The sequence below is a fragment of the Ammospiza nelsoni genome, chromosome 1 (genome assembly GCF_027579445.1).
Source record: "Ammospiza nelsoni isolate bAmmNel1 chromosome 1, bAmmNel1.pri, whole genome shotgun sequence".
In the NCBI taxonomy this organism is placed as follows: Eukaryota; Metazoa; Chordata; class Aves; order Passeriformes; family Passerellidae; genus Ammospiza; species Ammospiza nelsoni.
In genome coordinates, this window is record NC_080633.1 from 103045272 (window position 1) to 103068644 (window position 23373).

A 23373-nucleotide genomic window follows, 5' to 3' on the forward strand; every position below is an offset into this window, starting at 1 on the left:
GAACATTTCCTTGTTTTGCATTCTGCCCAGCTGAGAAAAGGACCAGAATCCTTGAACAACTGGTACAACAATCATTGGGGCCATCACATAAAAACAGGCTTAGAGTTTCACTTTGGAAAGTCAGATCCATTCTCATTCTGCTTTCCTTGTCACTTATCTTGCAACAGCACTGCAATATGGCTTTGACTTTACAGCACACAGGTGCTTATTCTCCCCTGGATAACTATCCACAACTCCAACTAATGCAAATGTTGCCCAGAAGTACCAAGACAAGAATAAACTTCTAAAATAGTGTATTGAACCTGCAGACAGACATGTCTGCACATAGGTTTGTTAGTAGAGACTCAACTAGGAAATAGTCTCAACTAGGAAATAGTGGGTTCTACATTGCCCAAAATAGCACTTCAAGTTTTAGCTGTCAGAGTACATCCAAATCAATGTTACATGGTCCAGGATGGAGAAAAAATGAATGTGAAAGTCTGTCCAGTACATGTTGCTATACCTCAGATGCACTGTAAAGCAAAAATTGAGGTAAATAGCAAAACACTCTCAAATTTATGCTGTTGGTTGTTGTGTTAATAAACAAACCGTATTTTCAGAAATGCAGTACAAAACTGGAGTAAATCTCTCAACATAAAATATTCCATGAAGTTGTGATTTAATCAATCAAAGATTTCAGTTTATTTTTTTCACTTTTACAGTGGAATCGCTGAGAATAGAATGTAACCCAGAACACTGCAATAAATCTTGTTATGTACTGAATGCACATCCTAAGAAATGGGTATATTTTATTATAGTGCTAACTTCATAAGGGAGAAGAAACTTACTAGGATTATTTTATGACTGCTTTTAACTTGTTTATAAAATATGGAGATCATCTAGACCTTAAGGTGTGCAGGATAAAACTAATTTATGTTTTAAGCTTTTGCCCCATCTTTTACAAAAAAAAATTCTTCCCAATCATTAAGTATCAGTTACCTTACAAAACTTCTGACAGATCTTGCTGCATTTGATTTGCACCAAGAATTTAATGTATGAAGAATGTACAATACAGAGCTCTCTCTTGCAGCTGGATGTGTAATTACAATGGGTCGTAAAAAGGGCGTTCTATGGAAATCAGTCTTAATAATATCCAGCAAAGTAGTGGCTGCTCCACTAAATCACAAATGGAAATACTTTAATTCAAATACAAGTAGCTCAGACATATTTCAACAATTAAATGCCTGACAGAATGAACACCCTAATCATGATTCCAAGCATGCTATTTTATCAGAATGCAGAGAACAAAATATATGAGAGCCAAGTGAATACCAAATATGGCCAATTTAAACCTATTAGATGAAGTGTCTCTTACAAAATACTGAAACTTCAAATTATTTCAGTATTTCTCAAAAAGATGGATTTTTTATGCAGCTCTGAAGTTAAGACCATACAATCACATTTTTATATTGTAAGTTTTCTGATAGCATTCTACATGATTTCAATTGAATGTTAAACCGTATTTGTTATGAAAATATGGAGACAGTATCATGAGTACTACTGTGCTTCATGTATACATCATTTTTTTTCCTCACACACAGGAGTAAGATATTAGATATGCTCTGTCCGTTGAAGGACAGGTTCAATTGAGTAGATTTCAAGTTAGTTACTTTTTGTAAGGTAACACAGAAAGCTAAATGCTATCCCCCCAATTTGAATTCCTTAGCTACTACATTATTGGATCACTGAAAATTATGTATTGAGTGAACACTGATTTCCCTGTTTTGGCTTCTAAGAGCCAAAATCACACAGTTGCTTTTACACTGTGTTATCTTATTCCATAACTCAAGGACAACTACACTTTATTAGTTAAGTGCAAGGAAAAGTTCTCTTTGCTTCAAAGGCAACCTGGAGTGGCTGTCAAGATATTTAGGGCAACTAGCCTGTAATCCTTTAAATGGTAGACCTGTTATTTTTATATGAAAAAGGAGAAAGGAAGGACAAAGAGAAATTAATAATGCATTGTTTATCAACTGCACCAGTAAGAGGCAAGACAATGATGACGAGGATGGAGGAAATGAGTGCAAGCAGAATTGGCTTGAAAGCTGAGCTGTATTATCATGATATTTGCGAAGAGGAAGACCTTTCAAATTTGGTAACGATATTCAGGAGTGCAGCCAAGATTTTAAATTTTCATTATGCAAGAAGCATCAGCTTCCAATGTAAAGAAACCCGAAAATGCCATCCTTGACCTTCCCACTGCCGCTTATGTATCTCCTCAAATGCTAAAAGACGAAAGTAATTTCTTGATCTCAAATATAATTACTTTGGTTCTGAGCAAAGAAGTGAGAAAAAAGCACTGAACAGAAAATGCTAAGTGACATTTAACAGTTACAGCTGTAGGGCTTGTGGTAACTACAGTTAGAAACAGACCTGTACTTTCATATAAACAAATCCTTTTACATGGAAACCATTTCCACAGTCCTCAAATTTATAGGACAAAAATGTGGGGACAATGCGTATGACTCTCAGGTCCATCATGTGTGGTCCAGTTTCTGTAAACCTCCTTTAAGAAACCCTTTGTGCTTCTCATGGGTACTGCAGATCCCACTACTGCTGTACTGCCCTGGATTGAAAAGCCTGTCCTAAGGACTGCTAGACAGGATGTTTCCCTAGAAAAACAGGAATTCTTGCTGCTGTCATGGGACAACCATGTGGGCTGGGTGAGGTTTCTTTGCTTGCTACTGCAGCTGTGGCAAATGAGGAGGAAGATGTTTCTTTCCTTTTGAGCACAGTCTTTCAAACATGAGGTGGGGTTGGGAAGATGAGGGTATTTCAAAGGCTTTCCAATACATTTCACAAATAGCTAGAAATGCTGTTGGCAGGTATAATCTGATATGCTCCTTTTCACTACAAAATGAGATTCTGGTAGAACATTTTTATTTTCTTTTCAAGAAAAAGGAAACAAATTTCACAGATCTGACAGACAACCACAGACTGCCAATGCCACCAGTGACAAAGCAATGAAATAAATCCTATGTCAGCCAGCTATCCATATCTCTTTATAGCCAGCTAGCCATATCTCTTTTCTCTCACTATTAAGTGCTATGGCCATCCTCTTGTGAAACAGGCATGTCTCCAGTGTTACCAGTAGCTACCCAGTTTTGCATTGAAACAAATAAAAAACCGAAAACAGGAGAAAATATTTCAATCTCCACATAGAAAAATATAGAAGCTTATTTGAATCCTGTGATAAAGAAATCAAAGCTTGAAGTTCAAGGATATGGAAGAGATCCTGTCTCTTCAATGATTTATTTGAATTGTCAAGTAAAAATTAACTGAGGTATAAATATGTATGCAGACACAGCTTCTGCCAAGCAGCAGTAACAAGAACAAGCTACTTAATGGCACTGTAAGTATGTTATTCTGGTTAGTTCATACATTATTAGAAAATAAAAGTATACCATGCAGCAATTTCATCTTGATTGACAAGGTAACTTGGGCATTATGGATCATTCAGCTTTATTATTATAACACATACCCCAGAATTAAAAGCTAGAGCAGACATGTCACTAATCCTCTTATCTTAAGCTGAATCATTTAAGTGCCTCTTATTTACTGTAGCAGTATCCAGATACCAGACATCTGAACTCATCTCTTAGGTAACAATGTGCTTTCTCAAGGAACTATGCCAGTATTCTTCAAAAAGGCAAAGATTTATCATACACTAAAAGCTGATGGACTAGGTTTACTTCTTCCATGAGATATTTCATCACTTCTGGTTCTAGAGTTTTTAATGCTCTTTGATTGTCTTTGAAAATAAAAATGTTTGCAAATCCCTGGAAGGTTTTAGGCACAGGTTTCTTTTCTAAACAAAATCAATCATTTCCCCGGGTTCATGAAGTTTTCTAGCATATTCTGAGCCATCCTTCAAGCCATATACACCCTAATAATGGTTCCACTTGAATACTGAGTTTACCTTGACAATTAGATTTTAAATCCTTAAGTCTTGTTCATTCTCATATGTCACAAGCTAGGTTGTTTTATTTTAATCCTAGAACTCATGTATGACATAATAAAAAGGAATCTTTTTTATTTCTTTATTTTAATTTCTTTCATATTGAAATTTTGCCAGAAGACATGATCTTCCTACCATTACACAGGAAAAAACCCTGAGTCCACTAATACTAGATCTTTGTCCTAACTTGCACATGCAACTTTTGAGCCTCAATTATTTAGAAATTCTAGTGTCTTGATTTAATAACAGAGAAAAAAAATAAACAGGTACACAGATATATATCTATATGCAAACTTTCATTTAATTTATGGATGGAGACGAGATCTCTTTACAACAAGAGGCTTGAAGGAACACTCCACAGATCACACACACAATGGGCACATGCAGTGGAGTTGTAAATACAGGGACATGTGTGTGAGTTTTGGTGCCAAGCACACCACTGAGTTTAATGGAGCTGAGGAAAAAAAAATAAACAAAAAGGAACTTTTAACACAGGAAACTGTTCATGAGCAGAGAAGGAAGAAACTGTCAGGGAAAAGGAGCCAAAGACGAAGAGACAGAATGGGCATGGTGACTGGTCTGTACTTGAACATCTGACCTGTTAGCTGGTCGTCGCCTGCAGCAGGGGCGATGCGAATGTATGGTGTTGTAAGCTGAGTCACGATTATCGCAGCTAAGGCAAAGGAACAGGTCCAGGTCAGCATGCATGAGGGAAAAAAAAGCCAGACTGAAGCTAGGCCAGCAAGAAGAATCTTGGTCAGTCGTTTATTGTCTGAACTTCACAAATGAAAACCAAAAAACTCCCACAAGTTCCTTTTCATCTTTAGTTGTTAGTGTGGTTATTCTGCAAATTAATAAGCTGTGGCGTGTGAATTTCATTCAGGAAAAGGACTCAAAGCACATTATTTACTGCATTTGAGGAAACTGGAGACTCTTTGGCCCTGCCAGTCACAGCACTAAACTTTCTAAGTGAAAACAAGCTGATTATTCAGAGTATTCTAACATCAACTTCTCCAAGTAATTTGAGCTAGTTTCATTTTGATTTTCCTGTTTCATAATACTACATTTTTCCTACAGTTTTTTAAAGACAATTTTTATGTGAAGCATTTTTTAGCTAGTTAAGATTAACTTTTCTTGTACCCACTTGGCTTACTGTTCTAAAAATGCATCCACTACCCATATACTTAATGTTCAGCATACAGAGAATGACCACTGAGAGGTGGCACACCTTTTATTAAGTATGTGTGTAACTGCCCCAGATCCGAGTTTCAAGTTCACAAAAAAAAGCTGAAAACCCTGACTTGTTTGCACCCTGAAATATCCAGATTTGTCTGACAGTGTTTTAACAAGCACTCCCTGCTGCAGACAACTGCTAGTGTGGCTCAGATTAACAAAATTTGTTATTTCTTTGTTTTCCAGCATTCTATGATTGCCTCTAAATGGTTAAGCATGCTGTGATACATATATATTAAGGAATATTAAAAAAATTAAAAGGTCAGATCCAACACGATGCAGCTGGAGAATGATGCAAAGAAAAAATATTGGAAAATTAAGGACAAAATTATATGAAAGATCACTCATTTACATAGAACAGCCTGGGTGCTATTAGAAATGTGGCAGCGAGAGAGGAAAATAGATCATCTACCATCTGCAGACAATTAAACTCAAAACTGCTGCTGCATAATATTTGGAAATATCCCTCTGCAACACTGAAACGCAGTGTTGATAGTAGCTTCTAGAGTACTGTTGCTATTGGATTTAAAATATTATAATATCCTTTTCTCTCTCATAATTAATGAAAGCCTTCCAATATTGCAAAATTAGAACAATGGTGCCTCCCTCTTGAGAACTGCATTCCTAGGAGATAATCAAGATGTTTCTATCCAGACAGTGTTGTAAGTCATATCAGGAAATATAGTCTTAATATAAATCACAAACCACCACAAAGTTGATAGTATTAAACTTGGAGGAGTTTTGGAATGTTTTCAACTTAGTCTGTTGAGATTTTACAGTCATTTAGCTTGAAGAAAGAGTAGGAATATGAAAGCCATATTTCAAGCAATATATGACAACCTTTATTACCACTGGTACAAAAAGCTATTCTGGATTTTTGTTTGTTTGTTTGTTTAATTATCTTGTCAAAAATAATGGGAGTGGAAACCCTGCAGTCTCCCCATTTGTATATATACCAAATAGTCACAGAGGTCCTAGAAGCCTTTCTCTACAGAAAACTGAGATCAGGAGACTCCACATCACAATAATGGGCTGTAAGATCCTTCTACTAACAAAGTCACTGGCAAAGGCTTCCTCTGACTTCATCAGAAGCAGAACTTTCAGCTCTACAAAATCAAACATTCTCATCCTAATTTATACTTGTAATCACTGCAATCAGGATTTTTATATGATCTCTAAAAGAACACATTTAACAGGGTTTCATTTGTAAAAATGCAATGGTCATAAAACAAGATAATTTTTTAAAAGGGTACAAACTGAGCTTGTCTAAAATACACTTGGTGGAATGAGAAAATATTATCTAGCTACTGACCCCAGACATGCATTTGACCCAGCAGAATTAGGCTGCACTTTTCTGGAGATAGGCTGTACTCCTCTAACAGGAAACCTGTCAATATGATAATAAGCTATCTGCTGCACTTGGTCTCTGATACAGCAACAAGGTTTAATGCCTTGAGCACATGCTTGGCAGCAGAGCACATGCATCATTCCTGCTGACATCAACGGGAGGGAAGAGGGTACTCAAGGTACAGAACTGTTCTGCTGGATCTGGGACATCAACATTATGTTTATATTACAATTACGTATTTTTATTTTTATAAAAAAATTAAAAGTGTATGGTAACCCATGGAATAAACACTGCAGGACATGGATAAAACCAACTCTCACTGACCTTAAGAAGGTCTTAAGGGCACCAACAACTTTACTATCTGGAGGTGAGATAATTAAAGGGAATGTAACTAGCAGGTGACATAGCTCTGCTCCTGACATGTTCTGAATGCTGGTCATTCTGGTCATACTGGTCCTGAGGGCAGACTTCAAACAGGCTAACCACAATGAAGTGGCTTGGCCAATCTCAGCTGGCTCAGCGGAGCAACTTGAAAGTTGCCTTGAGTGACCTTGATCCTAGGAAGGGCTCTTGATCCTAGGAATGGCACAGGCCTTTATGCAGTAAACTACTTACATCTCTACTTTAAGATGGAACAGTTGTGAAGTAGTCAATGAGATTATTCTCTGTGTGCAAAAGCATGTACATGATTGACTTGATTAGGGCCTAGCTGGTCAGAGCATGGTGCTAGGAACACCAAGGCTGTGGCTTCAATTGCCATATAGGCCACCCACTTAATGAGCTGGATTCAATGATCCCTTGCAATTCAGAATATTCTGTGATTCTGTGAAACCATACAGCTTCTCACAGACATAGTAAAATCCACAGTGTGTGTCTACTGATTCCAATGGCCTACACAAGGCCATAGGTGTTTTCAGGATCAAACCATAATTCAAAAGAAGATTTTACCAGTTTTATACATGAATGTCCTGAAGCACTTCCTCTAGCTCTAAAAACACTGAACTTGAGTTTCTGAAGATAAGAGAAGCCCAGATGACAAATATTTCAGGAATATTACTAGTATGTGAAAACTGGACGTGGTACTGGAAAGCATTCCCAATCTTATTTGTCAGGAGCACTCCAGCACATAAATAGATGGACATAACAAGCACCGAGAGCTTAAGTAGCTCACTGTCTAGTAGTTACACTGTAGTCTCAAAGCTCAGTGGAAAATGGTGGAAGTCTAAGAAATCTGGCAGAGTGGTCAGAGCAGACCTTGCTTACTGGGGCACAAGCAATGTGAATGTACTGAGCTGTTTGTGATTAAACAGAAGGAAAGGAGATTGGGAGAGGACAATTTTATGTCTTGTCCAATGCAGGTATAGTGATTTCTGACCTACACACATAGGGAATTTTTGCCGTTTTCTTCTAATGCAAATGTGGGAGGTCCAGAGAGGGCACAAAATTCTGCTTTTCCCTTAAGTATCTCAGTTAGATCCAAAGGGAAAACATCTGTGCAGACAGCTACTTTTAATACTATATAAAAATATGTCATGGTCTCCATTTAATCTTTTTAAATTAATACAGATTAAAAATATAATTCAAGAATTCAGTTTTAAATCATAGAAATCAGTGCTTTACTGTAGCCCCCCAAGAAAATTTTGCACCAGGGACTAAAAATACCATCAAGGCTACCTCTGGTTTTAAAAAAAAAAGGTCCTCACAACAATCTCTAACGTTATTTTATTATGAAAAAATCTGAAATATGCTTTCAAAACAGGAATGTAGGGAGATTTTATTAAAATAAAAGCTGCATTTCTCACATCTCCATTGCCAAATGGGTTAGCTCAAAGTAGCTTGTTGCTATGGGAGCTATTCCAATCCACAAAGTTACCCTTGCTTCTCAAATGAGAGAGTAAAAATTTTCAGTCAGCCAAGTAATTTAAATAGTTGAACATCCATTAGCTATCAGGAATAAAAATCTTCAAAAAATTTAAAATCCATTCCTCTAATCATCTATTATGATTTTTGATGTACCCTAGTTCACCCCTGATATCTCTGAAGCTACTTGAAAACAATACCGGCTTTCACTTGCATCTGGAATTAAACTCTCATCTGTATTATATTTGGGTTGAGTTCAGATATTTAAAAGATTTCTGTGGTTTAGTAAGCAGTCAGTATACTGAAATTAAAACTACTTCCTTTGGTTTGGAAAAGAGAAGAAGCTGGGAATCAGTTCAAAATAGGCATGAAAATGTATTTTTCAAATTAGGGAATATACAAACTTTCAACAGGGGTAACTTTATGCTAACATTTCTGTCACTTTTAAGTAATGACATTCTCATCCCATTTAGACTTAGAGGTGCTGATGAAATTGTGAAGTCTCCATATAAAGGAAATCATGGTGGAATCTCTTCCATTAGGGAGAATCACTAGAAACAAGCATGATCTCCTGCAAGGCGCACTGGTATAGGGATGAAGCAGTTCTTGTTTCATGCTCTTGCCAGGTGCCCAAACTGCCAGGTGGTATTACCTGCTCCTCCTCGGTGCTGCATGTTCTTTCCTGTTCCTCTACTACCATCTCCAAGTCAATTGTACTATTCCATCACTTCTTTTTCAGGCTTTTAAGTTGCCACCAGCTAAAGGTACTAAAAAGGTGAGACTACAAAGAAAATCACAGATAGATCTAGCCCCCAACGATAAATAGATCAGCAACGTCTTTATGTTTCCCTGTTTGGAGACAAAACCTATAGGCAGTACTGTCTCAATTATGCATATTTGTCTCATAAATGGTAGTATCATCTGCTGACAGATGAGTAAATATAGCTGATCTGTCTCATTAAAATGAAGAACATGGTATCTCCACTTCTCTTTTATATAGCAATTAAGTTAAGGTAATTGCTTACAAGTAAGGGGCAATTTTTCACTACCCATGTATAAGCAGCCAATATGTACTCTGCAACTGGCAATTTTACAATTCTACTATACAAATACAGATATATGTATGTTAGTGAGATCATATAAAAACCCAGAGAATATATTTTAAAAGCCCTGTGTTCAAGCAGACAACCAGAAGTAATTAATAAATTTATGGTTACAAACAAACAAACAAGCAAATTTCCTAAATCTCAGCTAAGGATGCAAATGATTCTATGAAAATTCTATAATATGTTTAGTGATCTGTTTTAGCACTATAAACACTTCTGGAAGTTTCCAAACACCATGTGAGGGGAAGGTCGACAATCTGAAGTACAGAATACATGACATAATCCAAACATACCTTTTGTGGCTACCCTGACGCAGTCGATTTTAGTTTCCTGTGTCAAACAAAGAGGAAAAAGGTCACATCTTGTGTTTCTAGACAGAGAAAGTCATCCATTATCCTGTTCTTAAAAGTACTGATAAAATGTAAAAGCAGAATGTGCCTCATTCCATATTTAACTGCTTATTAGCTAACTCCACAGTGCTTTCTTAATATGGACAAGCACTACTTGGGTATGGTATGTAAACATTTCACTTAAAATTCCTCTGAAAGAAGAAAATGTGAAAGATATTCACAGGAGCACAGGCAAGTGTTCAGCTTTTTAACTGGCAACATAATGACCTTGGGAGATATTTTTTTCTTACAGAAAGTATAGTTTGAGGTATCATGTTAGACAACTTTAGGAAGAAAAAATAATCAATGGTGATTCACATTTGTGCACTGTTGGTGCACTGTGAATGAGGGAGCATTATGGTTTCTGGCAGAAAACATTTCCAGGCTGTCAGCACAAGCAGCCAAAGCTTATCAAGAATTGAAGGGCTCTGGGTAGGTCTGTCCAGGAAATGAAAAACAATTCCAGGAAGAATTAGTCTGATGAAACATGATCTGTGAGGATCCTTTTACACACTTTTCATTTTAGTTCCATCTATTTTGTTTTCCTTTTACTTTGCAGAAAGGGACAAAAAAAAAAAAAGTGATTTCTAATTCAATCAGGACAACCAAATGAGAAAAAAGGAGATCAAGATGTTTCAAACTAAGGTAACAGGACTGGACACACCAAGAAAGATGTGCTAAAATCCACAATTGTGTTTGGCTTAAATGTGATGAAAGAAATCACAACATTTTCTTGTTCAAAGCAAGGAAAAAAACAAAAAGGAAGAAAAAAAAAGCCAGTCAAACACAGTCACTGGACAGCTTTTAGCTAATAAGACAGAATGGTAACATACTACTTTGCCTGCTCACTACTGACAAAATGTGTGGTTTTCTCCTCCTCTTTCCTGTAACCTTTAATCATTAAGCAATATTGTGTTAGGAAAACTGCTATTTTTTAAACTCAGTGTGTTAAATTTCACGGTTACTTCATTTTCTCATTAGCAACTAAATTGGGCATCCTGCTAGTTGATGCCAATCATTTATTTACACACAAACACTGTATAAAATCACGCCTGTTGCAAGACCTACCCCGTTGGCTCTGCTAGCAGCTTGGAAATAGATGCTGTAGCTCTTATGAGGAAGAAGAGGAGTATTCCAGAAACCACTGTAGGTTTTGTTATCACCAATAGTAAAAGGCTGAGCAACTAGTAAACCATTGGCTGGAATCTCTGCAGCAAAGTAGTACTGGGAATTCAAGAGTGAGGCATTCTGGAAATGAATGGGCACTGGGTAGCACTTCAGGATTTCAGTTGTCTTTTTGGTCCTCCGTGGGCGCTCCTCCTCAACAACAATTTGATAGACACTAAGAGAGTAGAAAAGAAAGAAGAAAAGAAACAGTAGTTATTTTAAAACTTGGGCAGTCAAACCATCCTAAAACTATAACAGTGTACCAGTATTTACTGGAAAAAAACAACTGTTAAAGGAAAAGAACACAGGAAAAAAAAATGACATTTTAATATTCAGGTGTATAAGTTTGTGGAATAGATTCATGCTTTCAAGTTAATTTTGTTCTGGAAAGACAAAAATAGCCATACACATCACAGCTTTTCACACAAGTGAATGCACATTTTACTGTTCAAACTCGGGTACAGAAAATTTGTGTTTTATCAGTGCTAAAATGTGAAATTAAGTATTATTTTGTTCACCAAAGCAAGCATAAAGCTATAGAGTCCCTTCTCTAACCTGTTATCTTACGTAAGTGAAATTAAATTAGTACTAAGATAAAAATGAAGACATAAATTACAGAGAGACAGGAACCAGTATTTGCTTAACTGTTGACATTATAAGTATTTATAAAAACACAAAGCAAAATTTCAGTGGCATATTGACTACTGCTGAGCAAGTATAACACACTTTTTGATAACACTATTATCACTCAGCAAAGCACTTTCACACATCTCATAGATAACCGTATTTTTGAGTCTCTGCATTCTGCAAAGCAAGTCAGTTTGCACTTTCAGTCTCTGCTGTACTGGGACCTACAGAGAACAGTCCATCCCTCTCCACTGTAAAGGTGCTATAGACATTCAAACGGGAACAAAGAAATTGCAATTTCTGCTGTATATGCAAACAGTGTAATCATTATACCCTTGCAGTTGCTGTAAAAGACTGAGTCAGTGCTTTTAAATTCGTGATGTGGGAAGTCCATGGCTCTAAAGAGGACTGGCTTACAAGTTTATTACTTCACTGGGGACCAGTGATTCTTAATCAGTATTTGTCTCCTGGAATCTTGAATCCCAGTAAACAAGTCAGACTAGATAATTGATGTCAAAGTGGCAATGTGTCCACATTTTTGTGCATCATCTACATCCAGTAACACTTTATGATCTTTCAAGTTGACAGTTCATAAAAAACAGCCATCTCTGCATAGGAAGCTTCTTAAAGATGAAATATCCACAGAGTCTTCTGACGTGTTACTGCTCCTGTCATCTGTAGGTAGAGAATTATGTTTACAGAAGATTCTGCCCAAAGTACAGGGACACACGATCTGAGCTTCTGCAGGACTATCTCAGTCTGGACCCAACAGGGTTTATTGGCTTGGTCATATCCCTGCACAGCTGTGGCTACTTCCCTTCTAGAGGCAAACCTGGTTTAGAAATAAAGGGATGAACTGTCCAATGACAGGAGGGATGGTGCTTTAAGCAACCTGGAGGGGAAGGCATCCCTTGACCAGATTAGGAGGTCAGACTAGACGATCTTTAAGGTCCCTTCCAACCCAAACCATTCCATGATTCTAGGACACCACCATTTAAGGTGTGCAGAGTCTTTATAGTCAAATATCACCAAGGGGCAGAAAATGCCAATTTTCTTGATCGTTGACCATCACACTGGTTTTTTACCAGACTTACTGATCGTGTGCCACAGACCTTGTTGACTGAATTTTTAAGATCTAGCATCTCCAGTAGGAGATGCTGTACTTCTATGCTCACAAAAAATGCCCACGAAGTTAACACTGAGAATGCACCTTTCCTTCTGCCTGATTTAGACTTTCAATATAGTGCAGCTTTAGCCCAGTGTTAACACATTTAAACCTATCTGCCTTCACGAAGATGTCTATGCACCTACAGTTCCAAGAGACCTGAGCAGAAAGAGTGTCCACTTATAGGTCGGCCTAATTGCTTCTCAGACTCCATTGATTATAATAACTAAACACTCAGCTCACATGTAGACATCTAAAAGTGGACACTCAAATTTAAATGTTTTAATTGGATGCTGAACTTCACACAGAAATCTAACCATGCATAAATTTAGTACAGCCAGGGACACAGGAATGTCTTGAGGGTTCACTTGAAGGCCTCTGCTTGTACATTTTGCAGCTCTGTGCAACAAGAGATATTCTGCTTCATATCAAGCAGAAACATTTTCATTAGTTGATTAATTCCATGCTGAGTAGTAAATGAAGGTCAATCCACAGCAATGTTTCTTTGATCCTGTGGGAACAGATTTATAAAAAACCTAGCCAGAGAATATCTACACTAAAATCTTGTTTTATTTCTTACAAATCAATTTTTGACATGATTTTCACATTTAATTTTCTAGAACAGAAGAGAGTTGCTTAGAACTGGGACTCCAAGCTACTTTGAAGACAGCATGTTGCCTCCTCTAACTATTAATTTGCAATATTAATCTATAATAAATACCATTTGCAAACTTAAATGGAATATTGGGAAAAAATGCAGAAGGTGATGTAAACATTCATTCTTGCAAGAGAGTGGAGCTGGATATGCTTGCCTAATACTGCAGCAAATATAAGAATCCAGCAGTTTCACTAAGCATGATGCACAGTAAACTCAGTTACTTTCTCCTTGCAGCAGGCCTGAATATAAGAGGGACTTCAGACCAGGTGAGATAGTATGACTTGTTTCAGTACCGAAATGAGGATTCTCTTTATTTTTCACTCAGTGAATAAGGCTAACGACAGCAGATATTTTAGAAACAAATCTGGCATTAAAATGCTCCTTTTCCTGTAGTAAATCCGTATTTATTTATACTACATGCACTACTCCTTGTATACCTTTTAGATACCTGCCATCTACTCATTTTCAGATACTTTAAAGAAAGAAGTAAGTTGACTGGAGCAATTTCAAACTCAAAATGTCTTTTAATCCTTACACCACAAGACAAATTAGATTTGCAAGCATCTAGACCTCAAATCTATTTGCTCTTTAATAATTTAAGCATTGAAAGGTCAAACAACTCTTTTCTGTTCCCCTTCATCAAAGTCCAAGTGCTAATGAAAAATAACTAAATCCTATCTGCTGGCCAATTTCCACACACTGCTGTTTCTCTGATGTAAATTAACACATTATGAGCACCTGGGTCAATGGAAATCTGACAAAATTTTACCAGTGATACTTTTTACATTTGTACAAATGAGATCATCTTGCTGATGAATTTTACAAAATTACCCCAATTACAATTATAATCCAAAAGCTTTCTCTATGTCTTACAATTAATATTACTTTAATATGTAACATGGACTGCCTACTCTGAAAAGGGTTCAAGCTCAGTGAATTAAGCTAGCACTGTGCCACAACTCAACTATTCCTCTTACGTATTAGTCAGATTTCTGGCTTGTTCAAAGTTGAATTATTCCTTTTCCACACGCCTACATTTCAGAGAATAAAGTCTTCTTACCTGTAATCCAGAAAACAAGTTCTACACTACACTGAAATGTGCTAAAAGCATATTGGTTATCGGCAGCATTTAAACTGATTTTCCAGAAGCAAAGAAATGTAATTTAAGTATAATTCATGTTACACAGTTCTACTATAGAATTTCAATGCCTTGGAAATTAAATTCAAAATTAATTTTTATAAATTAATAGTTAGTTGCTGCATTGGGAAAGGAACACATGGCAGTTATTTTTAACCTGAGATTCAAATGCTTCAAATTTGGGGATTAAAAAGGTGCATGGGAAAAGAAAAAAAAAATATTATTTTTACACTGCTTTTTATTCTAACAATTCCAAACCAGTTCCAAATTTAAATGATTATGCAAAGATACAGATCTGAACACTGTACTTTAATTATTGTAAGAAATTAAACATAGCACGTCTCTCAGATATTTATTGAATTTGGATTGCTTAAATTGCAATGGTGTGTCAACATCTGATAAATACACTAATTTTTTTTCAGAGCTGAAAAAGAGAAAGCAGGAGGAAAACCATATTAGCACGGTAATAAAAGACGCTCAGAGTACTCAGACAAATGACAATTTCAAAGAAGATTTAAGTATATATCTAGTCTTAACTACATGACATGATGGGTTTTGGCAACCTCCTGAATCAGGACATTACTCCACATTACTGGAATGCTGTAAATCAAATTTTAATGAATCAAAGTCTCATTCAAAGTTACAGAATAACTTTCCAAGAGGGACCTATTGGATGCAAACATAGACTTCAGAAGTCTTTATACAGGAGTAGGTACATGTACATACTTAACATGTACAATCTAGCATTTATTGAAACTTCTTAATCTATAATTACATCTAATTCCAAAGTAATTCCAAATTGCAAACAAAGGGAAAACAAGCTTGATTACTTCATTATTGAACTGTCAGCTCTATTTTGTCTCTGTAAAACAGTCTTGATGCTTTATATAATGGAAGCATTACAGAAATTCTTAAAATTAATTTCACAGAAGGGAGATGGCCTAAGAAACAATCTAGACAAAGACTATCTGAATTTATTTACTAGTCTCAATACAGCTGCTGTGTGCGATCCTAGGCAAGTCAGTCAACTATTATGAGCCTCAGAAATCCAGTTGTAAAATAAGAATAAGAAACTTTCTTATTCCTGCTTCAATTGTTTAAAATCTCTTCGAATTCTTATTATCCTTGACCCCCCCCCCCCCAAGAAATCGACAAAGCCTGCAAAGCTCTTAAGGTCCACTAGGAATGCTCAAATAAGCTGTGTAAACTATTGGGCTACCTTTGCAGACTGTCATGGTAACACTCTTGAGCCTAATTTGAAGTTTTCTGCTCACTGCTGTAAGTTCATGCTTTATTAGAAATATAGAAAACTGGTACTTTTATAGATTATTTCTGTATTTTGGCTTGCATGCTTACTTTGTTTTAATGCTTACGGAGTCAAACAATAGGATAACCCTTAATCTACATATTGACCTGTCAGCTATTCCCACACCCCTATTTATCTGCATGCTAGAATCACTTTACTGCATTTTTCTACTAAAACATCAGTACCAATAGAGGGAAAAATTAAGAAACCCAAACCCCACCCCATTATCACAGCTCTTAAGTCCATGAAGAACCTGACTGCTCAAACCATAAGAGTCTCCACAGTTCGTAGGGGGGAAATCTTCTGTAGACCCTGAAAATTCTTCTACGGTACTGCCATTAAGACTTTTAAAATGAATCAGTTGTTTTGTTCATGCTTTTTATCTAAAACTTCAAATATCTTTGCTTGCCATGTGTTATGCAATTTTATTGCCTAATATTGCTTCTTGAAAAGAATACAGCCTTTGGACAGTTATTTTTCTGTATAATATGCAACATAACTTCATCTCTGTCATCAGCTGTCTCTGACATGGCCATATCATATTTATATGGATTAACACTGGAGATACATATCTTTTCCTCCATGCCCTTATAATGCACTAGATTCTTGTAATTCATCCTGTAACTTCAAATTTTACAGTTCTAGAAATTATATGTAATTACACATATGTAATGCACCTTGAAATGGAAGAGGGAAATTACTCTTTAAAGGACAGGAATTAATAATTTATGGTTAGCAGACAAATAGAAAAAGGCTACAAGAAATTGCCACTAACTCTCCTTCTACTGTGCAAGAGCCTTATTTATTATAAGTGGATTAAACAAAGGTGATGAACAACCCCTTATTTATCAGGTGTCTCACCATCACAGCAACACAGCCTTTGTCAGTGGGTGAGGAGTTCTAGCAACACCTAATATACACTGAATAAAATATACTCTGTATGCAGTAACTTCCAGAACGGATTCCATACCAGAGAACCAGCTGAATAGCAGTCCTGTCCTGCTGACCACTGTCCTGGTAGTCACCTTGCATATTTTATCAAAGGGGAAGCACACATGGTTCAACTGTGGACTAAAAGTAAGACCAGGGAGTTTTTGATTAGCAGCAGTACAAATGGGTGTACCTACTAATGATGGAGAAGGCTGTTTAAGGTAGACACCTCTATTTCAGAGACATATTATTCGGGGGATCAGAGATTTTTTGGGTTTTATGCAAAATACAGCATTGCTCGCTATTGCTTCTAAAAAAAGCTGAAGAAGCTTTAAAAAATCCCTTGTAGGAACATAATGTTCAGATATGAAAATATAGAACTTAGGGTGAAGAAAAACAAGCAGACTAAGCAAAACCTCTAAACTGATATTGCTGTACCCACAAACATGCCAACAAGCATTTTAAAAATCATACATTAATATGTAATTCATATGGGGGGAAAGTGATTTAGGCAATGAGGTAAGTAACATACATGCAAAACATAATCATCAAAATTCTTCCAATGGTTCCCATTTAAGCACTTGACATACTAGTGTTAGAGGTGTATTTCCTGTTTCTTTGGGTGAGTAAAGGGAATCTTAAATCCTTATAGCTTTTTGGAGTGAAGGGAATCTTATATCCTTTTAACTTTTTGTTTGCATCTTTACTTGAAGCTAGGAGGTTCCATGTAAACAAAAGCTTCACCATTCTTTGGCAGGTTTCTAACTCTGAGGAATGATTGTTGCCTCAGAAATGTAGAAAAGATGCTAAGTAAATAAAATACTTTGTGCTACCAGCTTGTTCAAACTTGAATGGAATGGTTCTACTTTCACACCTGCCGTTATTTACTAGCTTTTGCAGATCAAGAGATAAGTCTGGTTAGATTCTCCAAGGCAGGGCCTTTCTAAATTCTCAGGAAATACTATTACTGGCACCTGAAATTTTCAGCTCATGGGGGAAAAAATAAAATTCAAGGAATCTTTTGGAATCAGACCTGGCATGAACACAAGAGAGACTAATATTATACAACACCTCCATTGTCATGCAAGGAGCCCTATTTCTCAGATCAATCACAGCAGAAATACCTAAATGGCTGTAAAGGAGGAGATAAGACAGCTTAGGTTCAGTCCCTGGAGACAGTGCCAAATGTAAAATCTCAGGTGTCGTAATAAGCTTTATCTTCACAGACCCAAGTCCACTGGGGAACAGTATCTGGTTTTTAATGTAAAACTCTTAAGCTGCTTTGCGACTGCCCAACTCTTTTGTATGGATGGTCTCAAAGACTTAAAAGTCAGCATTTACAAAGGAGATTTTCTGGGGAAAATACATCCAAGCAAACCTCTCCTTAGCATTCCTATGGTTTTATACAGGAAATCCTGACAATTTTTCAAATGGAAAGCATTATGTCACTGGAAGTTAAAGATATTTTGCTTGTTCTTTCCTCTAAGGACAGTCACCAGGTAAGGATACAACAGGTTCAATTCCCTAGAGAAGGGAAGCATTTGCTACATAGTATCTCAACTGCAGAAGAGACAGACAGGCTCTGAAAACAGTGATTTAATGGCCACCATAAGTTCATAACACTTACAAATCCTTTTCTCCAGATGCAGAAGAAAGAATACATTTCTCTTTTGCAAATCTGGACTCCCTAGGATTTAAGGGGACCCATGAGAGCTTTGGCTCAGAAAATTGCATGAAGAAAATCTGCAGGGAAAAGGAGACAGCGATGTAAGCTCCTTCCACTTTCCAGGGGCCAGATGGGTGCCACCTAGTCCTGATGACACTGGGTGTTTAAGTTTTCGTCTTATTTCCTAGTGCAGAGATTCATTGGCTTAGAGAATCTAGGCACATTTGTCAGGGGCAGAGAGTGTCCAGCAAAGAGTGCCCATTTCAGCCTTGTAATTGCAGGCAACCATAACACCTTTCATGAAACCTTTCTGAAATATTTCTGCCTTTAGATTCAGACATCACAAATGACAATCCAAAATGCAGCTTTGTTTTGTTAGTAGAGAAGGGGAGAGAGAGAGAGGGAAAAATCTTACAAGAATTTCAGTTTGTAATACTTTGCTATTTAGGAGGACAATAAAGACTCTGGCAGTAGATAATCTGTACTTGGTTTTACAACATATAGCCTGCTGATGGACTGCAGTTTTAACTTTGTCCCATCCATCCTTTGCAAAAAATCAATAAATTCAATACATATGCTAACCTACACTTCTTCAAAAGAAGTATTAGTTTACTATTGAAACAGCACATTAAAATTTATAAGACCCATTTGCCCAAGAAGTATATAAGTGGTGGTTAGACATAATTGTGGCACAAGAGACTGCTCTCTTGGTATTGTGAACTGGCAAGGGAATCAAAACTGCTCTCTCAACCCTCCCAACCCCCCTAATCCTTGATAAATATTGATGAAATGGTACTTTTTTTCTCCCTGGTTATACCACTGCATGGTTAATTATTTGTAATTGTTTAAATATTGGTGCCCAACTAAGACTTGGCAGTGTTATTACTGCACTGGCCTGCAAGAGTGACTGCCATAATTACCACAAACAGGACGACAAAAATGACAGGATGCAACTTTGTTTTCACAACTGTTATGTACATTGCTACACCTGAAATTCCTTCATCATCAGTTTCCCCACTCCTACTCTCCCAGGAGCTGAATACTGCCCTATACTGATATGATCCATCTGATGAGACACAATGTCTCAGCAATTCTGCATACTTAGAAATAAACACCTAATTCTACCTTTATTCTTCCTCTACAAGACACCTCTTTGTTAACTTGTGGGGGAAGTTTTTATTTATTGTTTCGTCTGCTGAAAATATTAAATGTTCTAGAATATTGCAGGCCACAAAAACCCCTATGATCAGAAACATACTTTTTCTGAAACCCTTAAAACTTCACTGTGGTTTGTACTCTCCATATTTCATATAGATTTATGTATTTGGCTGCTTTTTCTTCCAACTCAAAAATGTCAACAAAATATATAAATTTTGTACACAGTCTGTAGACCTGCACAATACAAAGTGAGCACAAAATGTAAATAAAATTAAGCCTGCTTAAAATAGTACTCTTTCACAAGGAGTTCAAAGCAGTTTTCTACAGGTGTAAGTAATATGGCACAAGAGAGAATTTCGCTCTATATTCATAATTTATAAGCTATTAAATGCTGGACAAGAAAAGGACATCTTTGACTACAGAGCTCCCCTAAAGTGCGCCATACGGTATCAATGAGATCAATCAGCTAAAAACAGGCTGCAAGTGACAAACTAAGAGGGGCACCAGAATGCTGGCAATGTATTTTGGTGGCAGTGTTTTTTCCCTCTTGGGTGTTTTAGGGGATTTTTGTTTGTCTGGGGGTTATTTGGATTGTTTGTGTTTTGTTGGGTTTTTTTTGTTTGGTTTGGTTTTTTTTTCACAGAAAAAAAAAGAAATATTGCAGACAAGTAATTGTGCATATGAAAAGAGAGAGACAAAACAAAACTAGGAAAAGATTGAAATATTCAAGAATACAAAAGTTTACACAAGGCAGAAATGTAGAGAAGAAAAAATAACAGATAATGTACTGAAAACAGCCTGACATGTATCATCCTGTCTGGTAACTAAGAAGTGAAAATAAAAAGCAGTAGTAGGAAAGATAAAATAAAAATGAAGTCTCTCTAATACAGATACACTTTAAACAAAGCACTTTTAACAACTTACACCCAGCTACTTTTTTATAAATTACACACAGTGTTTACCAAAGATTTTTGATTTCATAGCTATATTACAAAATCAAATACCTTTTACAAACAAATTAATTTATTTCCTATTAGAGCTGAAACATCTTATTTATATACTTTCTTAAGATTGGGGGGGGGGGGGGGGGGGGGATTGTTATCCAAGAATGACTGCCTACAAGATCTCTTTACACTCACTGTGATCTACTGAGCATTTTTTTAAATTGCTCTACCAACTGACATTTGACTTCTACCATAAATAATTCTGGTAAATGTAACCTTATAATCTTTCTGGTAGGTATGTCACCATTATCTTTTTGGCAGCAATAAAACATCTCTGCTGATATCTCTTTCATGTTTAAGGGACAAAAATATTCCATTACATTGATCAGGTACTTGGTTTTTTAAAGGCCATTTGAAACAGAAGATGCATCAAAGCCTCATAAATAGACTAAGACACTACAAGTTTTACTGCAAGAAATCCAGAACGTTGTAATCCCATCTCTATTCCACATGTCATCTGTGATACCCAGCTCCCACCTTCAATATGCTCAGCTCCTTTTAGTATCTCCCAAACACTGGCTGGAAAAGAGGAGACACATGCTGTGGCAGCTTCTGGGCTCCATCCTGGCCTGCTGGTATGAGAACTGTAGCTCTCTGCTGATGGCCCACATGAAATGAATTAACTCATACTCTAACACAGCCTAACCCTCCAGATGCCAATCTGGGTCTTTCACAGAGATGCCAAAGTATGTGAGAAACTCACTATTTAAGCAACGTTCAAATTATTGCTTGAAAATTTCCAAGAGGTCCTCTATGAATGAGGGCAGGAAGGAACATACAGGCAGATGAACAGGATGATAATTAAGCCTTGTTTTCTTAGGAAACCAGGAAAAAAGTCGGTGGGAGCTTTAACTTATTTATGAGTCAGAAAGTTTAATTCTAATCTTGGACATGTAATATAGCACACAGAAGACAAGGAGTACTCCCTTTCTTCATTTTACCAGTGAAAAGCTTTATTCCTACTCCTACTGAGTAATGACTTAGTCCCTCTAGGAACCAGATACTATTGATCTCACTCCACATGGCTTTATGCTCTTAATTTAAAGCCAAGCAGCAATATCACTAACTTCAATGATGCTGGTCTAAACTGAACTAACCTGAAGCTTTAGATCCTCCAGGGCTTTGAGACCAACTTCATTACCAAGCAGTAAAAACAGGGACGCCTCCTACTTTCTTTATGCTCTTCTCACAACTTGCCTTTAAAATGAATGCAAACCACAGAGAGATTGTGAAGTTACTAATTCCACAAATAGTCCACAATGCAACCGAGCCTATTCTGAGATATTCTGAATAATAATAAAAAAATAATCTTCTGAATTAAAAAAAAAAAAAATCAGAGAGTGAGCTATACATTCAGCTGCTTATTACACCACTCCTCACCACTGCCAAGTTGTTTACAATCATATATAGGGATCTTTTCCTCTTTTTCTTTAGAGTATTTCCAGTTATTTTAACTTGAGATACAGGAATGGAGAAAGCATGATATACTGACTTACTGAAGGCTAAACAGATTGTCCCTACCCCCAGCAGAAATAAAACTGTGCTCTCATCAGCATTGATCCCCAAGGCTTGACTTCCTAGGCCATCCTTCCCACCTCAGCAAGGCTCCACTTTCCTGTAGCCAGAAACACACTGCAGTTCCTCTCCTGACCATGTGAGGAGGCTTAGCTCCTCTTCACCTTTGCAACAGAGTTCTCCCTTGGGGAAGAAGGGCTACTCATTCTCTAAGTAACATTGCTGTGTACAAACAACTAAAAATAATTTAAAAAGAAAGTTGCAGGTATAGATTTCAAGAGGTTATTTCTGCTATTAACAATGAACAATTGTTAACAATTGTTACTATGAATTGTTACTAACAATCTGTATTATCCTGCTACTAATGTGCTCTTAATTTGAGTACTTTCAGTAATCACCTATTCAAATCAAAGCAGTGAGGGGAGAAGGAAGAGGGTGAGAGGGAGATGGGGAGAAGGAAGGATGCAGAGGAAAAAAGGGAGAGACAGAGAGGGAGAGGCAGAGGGGGTGGGAGACTTCTGTGTAAAATCCTGCTGAGAAGAGGAATGCCAGTTAGTCACAAGTTATGTGGGAAGTTTTTATAATGAAAACAACCCATCATCAGAGTTACCTAGGTTTATGAAATATTTCTCTCCAACCTTGTTTACAGATATTTATATTATAAGACTTTCTCAATCTTTCAAAATTTGTATTAAAAAAAACTTATTTCCATCAGAATAGCTTAGAGTAACACCCACAATCCCTTTAGTATGCAGAGTAGCACAAAGAAATCACTTTGGTTTATTCCAGTTTGAAGGACAAATAGCATATCAACTTAGATGTTCAGATTTTTACATTTGTCATGCTGTGGAGGTGTTTGTGCTTAGCTGAGCTCAGAGGACAGTGTGTAACTCTTAGCACAAAGAGCATATGACCTACACTGGTCTTGCTCATAAAATATAATAATGAAAACAGCTAATAGCTGGTCTTGCAAAGACCATTTTTGTTAGATGACACATGTCTGATACAACCACACAACACTGAATATTTTGGTCTTGTAACTTTAATTTCTCTTTGTCCTGGCTTGATCAAGATAAGATCAGTTCTAAATTGCTTTGGAATATTAG

General features: G+C 36.7%; 1 protein-coding gene across 6 annotated transcripts in view; it reads right to left on the reverse strand.

The window, feature by feature from the left end:
- The window catches only part of PTPRM (protein tyrosine phosphatase receptor type M), a 442321-nt gene that overhangs the window by 167093 nt on the left and 251855 nt on the right, over positions 1-23373 (reverse strand). For 4 of the 6 annotated variants that reach the window (XM_059467174.1, XM_059467196.1, XM_059467194.1 and 1 more), the window contains exons 12-13: positions 11002-11275; positions 9838-9874 (exon numbers count right to left, since the gene is read on the reverse strand). In XM_059467174.1, coding sequence (XP_059323157.1) covers positions 9838-9874; positions 11002-11275 — 311 coding nt within the window. Of the gene's footprint in view, positions 1-4595; positions 4671-9837; positions 9875-11001; positions 11276-23373 lie in introns of all 6 variants that reach the window. The other 2 variants (XM_059467165.1, XM_059467156.1) reach the window with 1 other exon arrangement.